The sequence below is a fragment of the Sinocyclocheilus rhinocerous genome, unplaced genomic scaffold (genome assembly GCF_001515625.1).
Source record: "Sinocyclocheilus rhinocerous isolate Xijiao unplaced genomic scaffold, SAMN03320098_v1.1 scaffold42, whole genome shotgun sequence".
NCBI classification, from domain to species: domain Eukaryota; kingdom Metazoa; phylum Chordata; class Actinopteri; order Cypriniformes; family Cyprinidae; genus Sinocyclocheilus; species Sinocyclocheilus rhinocerous.
The window spans coordinates 237,421-249,551 of record NW_015627390.1 but is presented as its reverse complement, the minus strand read 5'-3'; the positions used below and the strand labels follow the sequence as shown (position 1 = coordinate 249,551).

At 36.2% G+C, this 12,131-nt stretch overlaps 1 protein-coding gene across 3 annotated transcripts in view; it reads left to right on the top strand.

Annotated features, from left to right (window-relative positions):
* The window catches only part of LOC107727753 (adenomatous polyposis coli protein-like), a 43,687-nt gene that overhangs the window by 3,563 nt on the left and 27,993 nt on the right, over positions 1-12,131 (top strand). Inside the window, exons 1-2 of one of the 3 annotated variants that reach the window (XM_016537724.1) lie at positions 1,641-1,723; positions 5,302-5,454. In XM_016537724.1, coding sequence (XP_016393210.1) covers positions 5,320-5,454 — 135 coding nt within the window. In that variant the 5' untranslated portion in view covers positions 1,641-1,723; positions 5,302-5,319. Of the gene's footprint in view, positions 1-1,640; positions 1,724-5,301; positions 5,455-12,131 lie in introns of those variants that run through there. The other 2 variants (XM_016537714.1, XM_016537744.1) reach the window with 2 other exon arrangements.

Below are 12,131 nucleotides of genomic sequence, written 5' to 3'. Positions count from 1 at the left end.
GTCTCACGCTTGAGGTATTCGGCCAATCACAACGCATTGGATAGCTGGCCAATCAGAGCACACCTCGCTTTTTCAGACTGATGAGCTTTGTAAAAATCGACGCGTTTCAGAAAGGCGGAGCATAGAGGAGAAACAATAATGTACAGTATGTGGAAAATCTGTTTTTTGAACCTTAAACCGCATAAACACATTTCATTACACCAAATACACCAAATAATGTTCTTTTTAGCAGCATCATATGACCCCTTTAAGACCGAGATTGATGCACTTTTGTTTATTGTATTCACTGAATTTGGACATGATGTATGCAGCTAATATTTAATGGGTTTGCTTCTTTTAGTGTACAAGAGGGTTTTACAAAACCCTTTATGTCCTTTCCATTTTGGTGCAAATGTTATGTAGCCTATATATTGTGTTTTGGCTTCAAAACATCTGTGAAAAGACAAATCGTGTCTATAGAACTTTTTCACAAAACACAAGCTATATTAGTATATTATTATAGTGTTATATTTCAATTTCACAAAGAAACGTGCAGCATTTTGTCCAAGCAATAATAAAAGGACACATTTAATTTATCATTTGCCTTAAATCTCATTTTGTTAAAAAAAAATCGTGAATCGAATCATGAAATCAAAATCATGAATCGAATCGAATCGAATCGTGAGTTGAGTGAATCGTTATTGTATGCAATATAATTATTAATTGCATATCAGTATTAAATGAATAATTGCATTGCATGCAATGTTATGTGTGTATACTCTTGTGCACCTTGCGGAATCGAATCATGAAATCAAATGAAATCAAAATCATGAATCGAATCGTGAGTTGAGTGAATCGTTATTGTATGCAATATAATTATTAATTGCATATCATTATTAAATGCATAATTGCATTGCATGCAATGTTATGTGTGTATACTCTTGTGCACCTTGCATGGAAAGTGTAATAATTGGAAGCAGAAGCTTGTGTTGTTGTAAATTAGTCATTTAGAAGTCAGATTGGAAATTAATTAATTAATTTATTTATTATTTATAAAGGTAAATTATCATTCTAAAATGAGATTTTATAAATTATTTTTTAAAATGTTATTACAATATAAATTACATAATTTAATCACTTAAATATGAATTTATTTTATTAAAAATAAATGTAATTAAATAGAATTACTTACTTTATTATACATTCAAAATTACAATTAAATAATTTTACTTAATTAAATTTCTGACATTGCAAATAATTATATACCATATGCAATTATTCATTGCATACAATTATTAAATACATATAAAACATTATACACAACAATTATTAAATCTAAACAATCTGTCTGATTGTTTGTCCATTTTAACCTTGCTTTAATGCACTGAACATGCGTCTTCTATATGCTCCGTAATTAGGCTGCCAAATTGATCCATTTATCGTATACCTGGTCATGTGACCTTCAGCCGTTTTGACCCATCTCTGCATCTCCAGCACCCCGTTAGCCCCGGGGCGCATCGCTTCCCCCCACGAGAGCTTTTAAAGCCAGTCAAGGGAAGCAGCTGTACAGTGGGGCAGAAATCTGGCCAGCCACCATCAGCCACTGCACCAACACCGGCCTGGGCTGGCTGCCTTCTGATTGGCCGAGCCCTCGCCATGTGACTCGGGGCTGGCTGGATGCTCTCCGGCAACAGACACAGTTGATGGGTTGCTGGGATGGAGTCTGTCACTGGTGCAGAATGGGGTAAGTCTCTGTTTAACGCGCTGATCTCTCGATGCAAGCGTGCAGATGCGTCGTCTACTGTGCCAGCTATTCAGTGCAGAGGAAATAATAGCGCGTTTGTGCGGTACAGCAAGGCGGTGCCATAAGCCTTTTGTTTTGATGGCTGGTTATTGAGAGGGTGTGTGTGTGTGTGTGTGTGGTGGGGGGGTGCATAGATAGGGATTCTGGCTTTATCGTCGGGGCGCTTAAAAAGCCTCTTTTGTGCTGCGCGAGCAGGCTGATTGTTTATAGCGATGGACACGGGTTCCACACTAAATGTAAGCAGCAATTGCTCCTGTCAAGATGGAGGGGCTGTTGCAAGAAAAGCCTTTTTTCTGATTTAGCGAACAAAGCAGATGTTTAATGCTGGATTTGTTGGTGCAAAACACCATTTTGGCTTGGTTAGATGGTGCATGTGAGACCTGGATGTTGTCGGTCACCGTGTCTTTGTGCGCGGAGGGAAGGGCATCTTGACTGCAGGGAATTTTAGCATCTTGCATTGCTGGTGAAGAGGTGACTGCTTTAATGCATCATAAGCGTTGCATGCACAACACTGCACCTCTGGTGAATAAATGCATGCATGGTAGACATTTGGAAGATGGTTGCAATTGTGAAATAATGCAGACGTGTGAAGGTGCACACATTCGTATTTTTGAAGAAAGTGTTGAAATATTAATGAGTCTTTCTTCTTTTCACTCCTCCCTGTTTCCTTTTTGTTCTGTCTCATACCTCGAGCCTTTTTGCTGAATAGATGTCGACCATTTTGCTCTGTCTGCATGCCAGAGAGAGGTTTTTAAATATATTATTAATTGCGTTTCCATGACTCTTCATTACAGTGGATTTATAAACTATAAAATTGCGAAGCTGCACTCAGCAAGATTAATATTTGTGAGCATAAAATGCATCGTTATATACATTAATTTCACCTTGGATGGCGTTTGTTTATTCACAAAATGTGTGTCAGCAGATTTCTGTGGCAATCAGACTCATTCTGCCCTCATAACAGCCTAAGGAGTGCAACGTGCTGTTGCCATTAAATCATATGCATCCATGCTGGTTAATTAGTCATGTTGCTTTAATAGCAAGATCTTCATGTAATTATGTGGATTTTGCAAACCAAAGATGTTTTGGATTGAATTATTTGCATTCAAGTTCTAGATTTTTGTCAGAATTGCCTGCATTTAATTTCTTTCAGAAATCTGACCAATCTGTAATACACAGGCAAAAAGGAACAACTACATTAAAAATTTTTTAAAAAAAAATATAAATTCTGCTTCCTAATGGCCGTGGATGCCCTGGAAACAGTGGCAGAATCCATAGCGGAGTCACATTGATTGGACACAGCTGCAAATTAGCCCTGACACATTGACGGGCTGCTTGTAATGTAGGCTGTTGGTGTTGGTTGATGTAAAACCAGGTTAATAATCTGGTGAAAGTGGAATGGAAGGAATTCAGTTTATTGTGCACGTTGTGAAATGGTCACAACATGCACAGTCACTTTTTCATTTTACATTTTTGCCCTGTGCAATTTTTATTTTGGAAGAAACTGTTTTTGATGGCAAATGCACACAGTTGCATTGCTCCTAAGTATTAAAGTTCAATGTTGTTGTTTTTTTGCATGCATGGATGCAATATCTTCATTCTTTGTTTTTCCTTTCTCCTTTCTGCTAGAAAGTCTGTATTTTGATAGTGTTGCAATATTTTACATCTCAGGCCATTGATATTCCTAATGCTGAGTTGCCAATAATTTGGTATTTTGGCAAAAAACTAGTTTTCGAAGGCAAATGCACATAGTTGCATTGCTCATAAGTGTTAAAGTTCTATGTTTTTTCTTATGCATGCAATATGTTCTTTTTACCATTACGTGTTTTTGCTAGAAAGTCTGTATTTTGATAATGTTGCAATATTTTACATCACAGGCCATTGATATTCCTAATTCTGAGATATAGTAATGTGTTATTTTGGCAAAAAAAAAACTGTTTTTGAAGGCAAATGCACATAGTTGCATTGCTCATTTGACTCTTGAAGTTTAATGTGTGCATCGTCTTGCAGCACTTGAATGATTCCTCAAATCAAGTGTGTTGTTGAGGAGAGATGTGCTTTTAATTTGCTAAGTGATCAGACTCACAATTTTCACCTGCTGGACCAGAAAACAGGTTCTTCAGAAAGTGCAAAAATATATATTTTTTCAATTGCATGCATTAATGTGCAGTTACAGAAATCTAGAGTCATGCTGAACAGGTTTTGCTGTTGATTTTTAGCATGTCAGTGGTAATTTAGTGGCGATGTGCTGATAGATTTTTCCACTTGGTTGATCAGACCTTCACTTCAGGATGGAGATACAAATAGGAACTTCATAACCGCAGCTCCACTCTCTCGATTCACGTCGCTTTGCCTCTCAGAATCGTTTGCTTGACTGGACTCACTGCATGGGTAAAAAATGGCCGCCGGGCATCGGCTCTGCCATCCATCCACACAACGCGAGGCATGTGTTTTATCGTATTCTTCATCAGTGTCATTACCTACATGGCAAATATCAAAGTTCAGAGGATGATGCTCACTCATGATTGACTCTTGACACTGATGGGCTTTTACAGAGCAAATGCAAGAGGAGACCCTCGGGCCAAACCCTTATACATGTATTAAGAATCATGTTTTGCACTTTATTCTTTTCACTGCATGTTTTATTTTGGATGCAAAATCTTCTCCCTTTTTTTCCTCTTTTTCTGCAAGGAGGGATATATATATACAGTGGGTACGGAAAGTATTCAGACCCCCTTAAATTTTTCACTCTTTGTTATATTGCAGCCATTTGCTAAAATCATTTAAGTTAATTTTTTTTCCTCATTAATGTACACACAGCACCCCATATTGACAGAAAAACACAGAATTGTTGACATTTTTGCAGATTTATTAAAAAAGAAAAACTGAAATATCACATAGTCCTAAGTATTCAGACCCTTTGCTCAATATTTAGTAGAAGCACCCTTTTGATCTAATACAGCCACGAGTCTTTTTGGGAAAGATGCAACAAGTTCTTCACACCTGGCTTTGGGGATCCTCTGCCATTCCTCCGTGCAGATCCTCTCCAGTTCTGTCAGATATATATATATATATATATATATATATATAATGAGAATATATTTTTTTCTTGTTTATTATTATTTCTGCTTGACCAAAATCCAAATGAGCTAAGGATATAATTGCACAATATATATAAAACAGTTTTGTGAATAACAAAGAAAATGCATATACTTGTATTGTGATCCATATACTGTTATATCACCATGTCACTGCTGATTCTGCAGTTATTTTTGTTAGCTAAAATTTTGTAAACTTTAATCATTCTTTGATTTTATTGTTATTTCTGTTTTATGCAGATTTTGTGATTATTTAAAATATTTTTTAAAGCACTTTGAATCATCATTGTGTATGAAATGTGCTATAAATAAACTTTATGCATCTGTTGTCCATCCTGCTCTCTATATTTTGGCATCAGCCGTTTTACTCGAGCATCACTGAACCACACGTGATCGTTCCTCTGTTCTTGGGTGTTGTAGGTCAAGAGATAGTCCAAGATGGCTGCAGCATCTTATGATCAGCTGCTGAAGCAAGTGGAGGCATTGAAGATGGAGAACTCCAACCTGAGACAAGAGCTCGAAGACAACTCCAACCACCTCACCAAACTGGAGTCGGAGGCGTCTAATATGAAGGTATAGCATCTGTTTGTGTCATACAGCAGGCTAATTGTATTCTTGAGAACATGAAATCAAAAACCAGCTCTGTTAACCTACTGAGCACATGCTTCTTGACTCATAGAGCACCACAGTGATGGTATATTTTAATAGGCCAACCTGTAAGTTAGCATCAACCTGGTTCCTTTGGCTGTGAAAGCGACTATTGAGTAGACGAGTTTACCTGTTTGATGTGATGGATGCATAAACGTAAATATAAATGATTTTTTAATGTTCCCCAACAACCTCTATAGTCCAATCTAGCCACTTGTTAGTTTTCAAGACAAGTAAAAGCTTTAAAAAAGCACAAGGTGGAATTATTGATATATTTTATGTCGTCGAATAACACATGAAAAGATCTTGAGCTTGTGTTCGCCACAAAAACGTCAAAAAACCCAATGACTTCAAGGTGATAGAACCAGAAGTGCTAAGATGCTTGTTTCAGGATTTTTTTTTGGCCTATGCAAATAATGTGCATAAATTATTGTGGCACATTATTCTGGAGAATGAGATCATTTTTATAATCTTTCATTGTGATGTAAGGAAAAAATAATATTGACTTGAGAAAATTTGCTAGCCATATATATATATATATATATTTTACCAGCTATGAAACTGCATATGTGCATTATTTCATAAAAAAAACAGGCAGAACAATTGGGGAAAGCACATTTAATTGTAATGATTTATTATTGTTATTTTATATACACATTTTAAAAAAGTATCAATAAAAAATAAGGTATTGCATTAAAATAATAATTTTAATATATATAATATGATTTAAATAATGTATATAAAATAATAACTATAATGTTATAATAATAACAACTATTATTAATTTATATGAAAAAAACAGTATGATTAGAATACTAATTTACAGTTGTTTTTCTTTGATTTAAAATGTTAGACCATAGAGCTTTTATTTTGCCAGGAAACTTGTTTCTCTTTTGTTAACAACAGATATTTAAATTATTCTCTGTACAAACATGAACAGATGTTTGGCGCATGTCGCATTTAATAAATGCACATTATGAGGTGCATTCTTTGCAATTTTGATAATCGCGCTAAATCATATCACTTCTCATTGTCATTGTTAGAATGATTAAAATTACAGCTCAACTGGCGAGTAACATTGTTTTATATACTCACATTTGGTGCTTGGCGATTTGTTCACTTTAGGCCCTGCCTACAACAATCTGAAAAAAAGAGTGCTAGTAAACTAGAACAAGACTACACAACTAGACTACAGTATGTTTTCCTCCTACCTTTAGTCAATTTGTGTTCATCCTCAAAGGGTTTGTATTTAAACGCCTCAGTGCCTCATTTTGTCATCCAAACGCTGTAAATGTTGCAGACTTTCAAGACTAAAAATGTCATCCTCCGCCACTAAGTACCCTTTCTTCTCGCAGCTCCTGACACCAAAGGCAGTATTCGCAGGCACTTCTTTGAGTCGAGCTTTTGAAGTGGAAGCGGCAGTCTGCTAGGTGGGCATTAAGAAATTGGATGTGACCTGGCAGTCTCGGGAGGGAAGACAAAAAAGGGTTTTTGAAAGAACTTAAGGCCCAAAATGTACGTGCTGAGACATTAGAAGTTGGCTAATGTGCAAGTTTTAGAGCGAGACTGTCAGCCCGGATTGCCCGCCCGATTTCAAGACAAGGTTCAAACGAGTTCAGGAGAAAGATATGTGGCGATATTTTGGGCTGAATTGTTGATCAGCTCGCTGAAACGGGTGGTTGTCACATCTCGTGCTGTTTAACACGTGTGAAAGTCTCTTGAAGGGAATCTATGTCGCTCTGAAGATGTGAGATTGGTGTTGCTAAGGAGGAATCTTTGAAGCGGAAGCAGATTTTCTGTCCATGTGTTCATACGTGGTGAAGCCCTTAAGGGGGAAGAGAGGCTTTTTTTGGTTGGTTCAGTGAATATGATGGGGGAAAAAGGATGTAACGGTAGTAAAGGTGTTTATTTGAATCGTGAACAGATCAGAGTGATTGTTTTTGATGTTTAATAGCATCGAGTTTGCTGTATGCTTTGCTAAACGGCTCTCATTTGCTGTGAAGACAAGTCAACATTTAACTTTCTTAATGTGCAATATACATTTATCTACAGGGAATTGATTGGTTCATGAACATGCTTCTGTTTCAAATATATAGTCATAAATATATTCAATAACTAATGCTAGTTATTGTATTAACTGGCTGCTGTAGTAACAGTATCCTTAAAGCGATTGTCCACCCAAAAATGAAAATTCTGTAATTTACTCACCCCGTTCCAAACCTGTATACGTTTCTTTCTTCTGCTGATCAAAAAAAGAGATTTGAAGAATGTTGGTAACCAAACAGTTGACATTATTCCACATTATTTTTTCCCCATACTATGGAAATCAATGGCTACCAGCAACTGTTTTGTTACCAACATTCTTTAAAATATCTTCTTTTGTGTTCAACAGATGATAGAAACTCATACAGGTTTGGAACAACTTACAATAATGCACAATAATGGATAAGTTGTTTAGAAAACATGCTGTTTTCTTTTATTTGAGCAGAATACCTCAATACGATTTAATTGTGCAGCCCTGAAACTTGATATCTGCAGAAAAGTAGAGTTCACAAGTTGAAATATTACGAAAACTTGCACTTGTTTTTCAGAATAATGTGCACTGATGAGTTAAGAGAGACCAGGAATGTCAGCTAAGTAAATATGATCCCTATTGATTTCATGTTGCAGGGCTCCAGAAAAAATCAACTAAGGAGCCATTGGCTCCTATAAGAAACAAAATTAGGTGCCAAATTATTTTTTTTAGGTGCCACAGAATTTTTTTTTTTAATTTCTTTATTTTTTTAACACTTTTACATTTCAGTCACACTGTCATGTGTTTATATATCATCCATTCTTGTCCATTTATATGTCCTGGGAAGTGGGAACTAAATGTCATTTTGAAGTTGAGAACTATACTGCAAAGAATTGTTTATTACACAGAATCTGTGCCAATATCATGGACGTCCAGACTTAAATCCGATTGAGATGCTGTGGCATGACCTTAAACAGTCCATTCATGCTCAAAAACCCTCCAATGTGGCTGAATGAAAACAATTCTGCAAAGAAGAGTGGGCCAAAATTCCTGTGAAAGACTCATTGCCATTTATCGCAAATGCTTGATTGCAGTTGTTGCTGCAAAAGGTGGCGCAAGCAGTTATTAGATTTAGGGGGCAATTACTTTTTCACGTAGTGCCAGGCAGGTTTGGACAGCTTTTTTCCCTTAATAAATGAAATCATAATTTCAAAACTGCAGTTTATATTTACTCAGGTTATCTTTGTGTAATATTAAAATTTGTTTGATGATCTGAATCTTTTAAGTGTGACAAATATGCAAACAATTAAAAAAACAGGAAGGGGGCAAAAACTTTTTCAAACCACTGTATATCAATATAGTGCATAAATTTAGAAAAATGCTCCTCTTTATAAGTATTTTTTTTTTATCTGAATGGACGCCGAGTGGTTATTCTGAGGTAAATATATTGTTACATGGCATTGTTTAAGCTTTACACGTTTTCCGCAGTTTGAAACACTGAATAAGCGATTACATGAGACATTTCAGTAAGTTGTACTAGGCTATCTTATAAAATAGCCTACTTTCTGATGTTCATTCATATTAATTTCATACTATAGCAGTAAAGACAAAGATATGAGTTCACTTGAACTGAGGCGCTAAAGCAATCGCGCATCCCACATTAAAGAGTGCCAAAACTGTATTTATTGTTTGAATTTTATGATTTTGACAGAATTTTAAAGCTGATACTTTGTTTATTAGAAGGTAACAAAGCTTATTGCCATTATTGGACAGCAAATGCGCTAAATAATATGAAGTTCATGCATTAACAGAACACAGCATATACACTATAGAGCTGACAGCTTTACCTGTTGTAGTTTGTTCAAGTTGTGCATGAAATAGACACTTTTCATTGTCTCAGTTTATCACATCAACATAACAAAAGATGTAATCGCAAAACAATCAGGAAAAAAGGCATTACATGCAAATTTTTAAGTCATAACCTGTAAAATTATATAGTCGCCACTCGCCAGTGGCAACCTCAGCAAAAACTAAATTCGCAATTGAATATTTTTGGACGCAAATGCGACCGTTTTGTTGCAGTTTGGAGCTCTGTGTTGACTTTAAATGTTGACTTTTGCATGCATTAATTTAATGTCCAAGAAAGGACCTTGCTCTCCAGATTTCCTTGTTATCCCGACTCCAGATGCCTCATGCCACAGCCGCTCTCTGAACTCTAAATGCCTCGTTTCGCAAAGTAGGCATCCGTTTGCCTCTTAGAGTGAAATCGTATTTGCCTGCGTCAGGTCTCAGGAAGTGAAATCCTGTTGATGTTTGTCTTATGTAAGAGCTTTTGGACGTAACCTCTTTCATCAGGATGATCTGATATTGGGTACATCCAGAACGCCCTGATGCCAGCGGTTATGCCATCCCTAGACGTAATCATAGTGTTTAAAGCACTTAATGAGAAGCTGGGTTTGTCTGGTGTGTTTTTAACTGTGACATGCTGCGGAGGCCAGAGCTCACATGCTGCCTTCCAGTTATGAGATGCTTCTGTTTCTAGGACTGCAACAACTAATCGATAAAATCGCTAATGATTATAATCAACAGCCCTTTTCATTATCGATTAGTCGGCTCTTTGTGCTGTGCATGGAGAACCTAAATGAGGGATGCTACTTTAAAAAAATAAAAAATACTTTAATAAGATTTTGGTTATTTATAATCTAAATTCGGAGGATCATTTATACCATTTTATACATATAGCGCCATATTACCTTTCCTGAAAAAACGCTCTTTTTTTTTTTAATGTAAATTTTATAATGTTTATATTAGGGCTGGGCGATATAGCTAAAAAATTGATCAATGATATAATGTTTCATATCGTTCAGTATCGATAATTATTGTTTTTATAACCTTTTTTTAAAACAAAGAGCAATAGAAATTTTTTTTACATTTTAACCACTGTATTTTTAAATGAACCCAATTTATTAAATTAACCCAATTTTATTTCATTAAAATAATGCAGCACAATTAAATTGTCAACGCAAGGAAGTATCAACATAGAGCATGAAGACTAGACATGTTTCAAAGGTCATAGATGTTAGAGGTCAAAGAACTTGTTCATGTCTATTAGACACATGAAAAAAGAACATAGAAATACCAGGTTCCCATTACTTCTCTTTATTTGCACTGAGCAATTTACTTACACAAGCCTGTTTGCATTATTTGCAGGACAGGGCAGCTCACTTCTTCTGAAAATGCGAAATGTACATTTATTATTTATTAATACATTTGTTTGCCTCTCTTTGCCCACATACTGTATTTTGATGCAGCTAAATTCTCAATAAAACAGTTTCATTTATATATTTTACTGTTTCTGTTGTCAGACAACGGAATGAATATGAAATAGTGACTGAACCGCGACCCATTAAAAGACTAACATTACTAGCTCTCCCTTCCAAGATGTTAATCTGCAAAAAAATCCTGATTTATAATCGAGCCGTCGTCTGATGAAATCAAATACACATAAGATGAAGACAATAACTGTGCTGTGATTTCGGCTATACTTGCATGTAAGATTAGAGAAGCAACATAATATCTGTTTTTACTGAAAGCGCTGCTCCTCTCAGCTGCTCGCTGAACAGAGCAGACGCAGAGAGACCTGTGTGCACAGCGGGAAAGAGAGACCCCGCGCGGCAGTACTGGCGAGTCTCAGAAACGAAATAAGGTTTGGGCAAACCCTACAGATTTGTCGCTAGGCGCTTTTTTGAAATAAAAAAAGTCGCCAAAGGGGTCTGAAAGTCACTAAATCTCCATTCTCCAATCTCCATTTCTCCAACTACGGGTTAGGCCACGGGACAAACAGAAAATGTGCGCTGCGTTAATCGCGCGTTAATAAAATTAGTGCCGTTAAAATGAATTTGCATTAATTTTGAAAGCCCTAGCATATATCTTACTGACCCATAAAAAATGTTGGCACAGAGCAGTCAGCTCCTCTCTCTCTCTCTCTCTATATATATATATACACTACTGTGTAAAAGTCTAATGCCATTAGTATTTTCACCCCAAACTTAGAAACTCCAAAAGGACACCAAAGAACCAAATGATATAAGGATATAAGCACATATGAAAAAAAAAAAAAAAGAATTTTATAGTATGTGTACAGTGCAACAGCAAAGAGCTTTTTTACATTTTAGAGAAGCCAAGTTGCGATACCGAACAGGACCACATGGAGATGCCAAATAACCCCTAAACCAACCGCCTGCTGACTGCATAAATCAGTACACGGATCCATTCAGTATAACTAAACACAGCAACATAAACATGACAAATCAAAACATTATCGTGAATGTGTGAGGAAACAACGTGAATGTACGGAAATGTCTGTGCCTGTGCATAAATACAATGTGCGATCAGTGTGTCAAGAGCTCTCATACATGCATTATTATAACGGACTCACGCGTGCTTACTGTACGACTTCTGTACGCAATCGTCTTTACCTTGGTTGCAGTCTTCATCCTTCAAAACTTTACTAGCGAGACTGGTTATCAAATCGAAAAACCATAGTTTGCGTCTCATCTGGCCATACAGCGGTGGAATGTGTTGACAA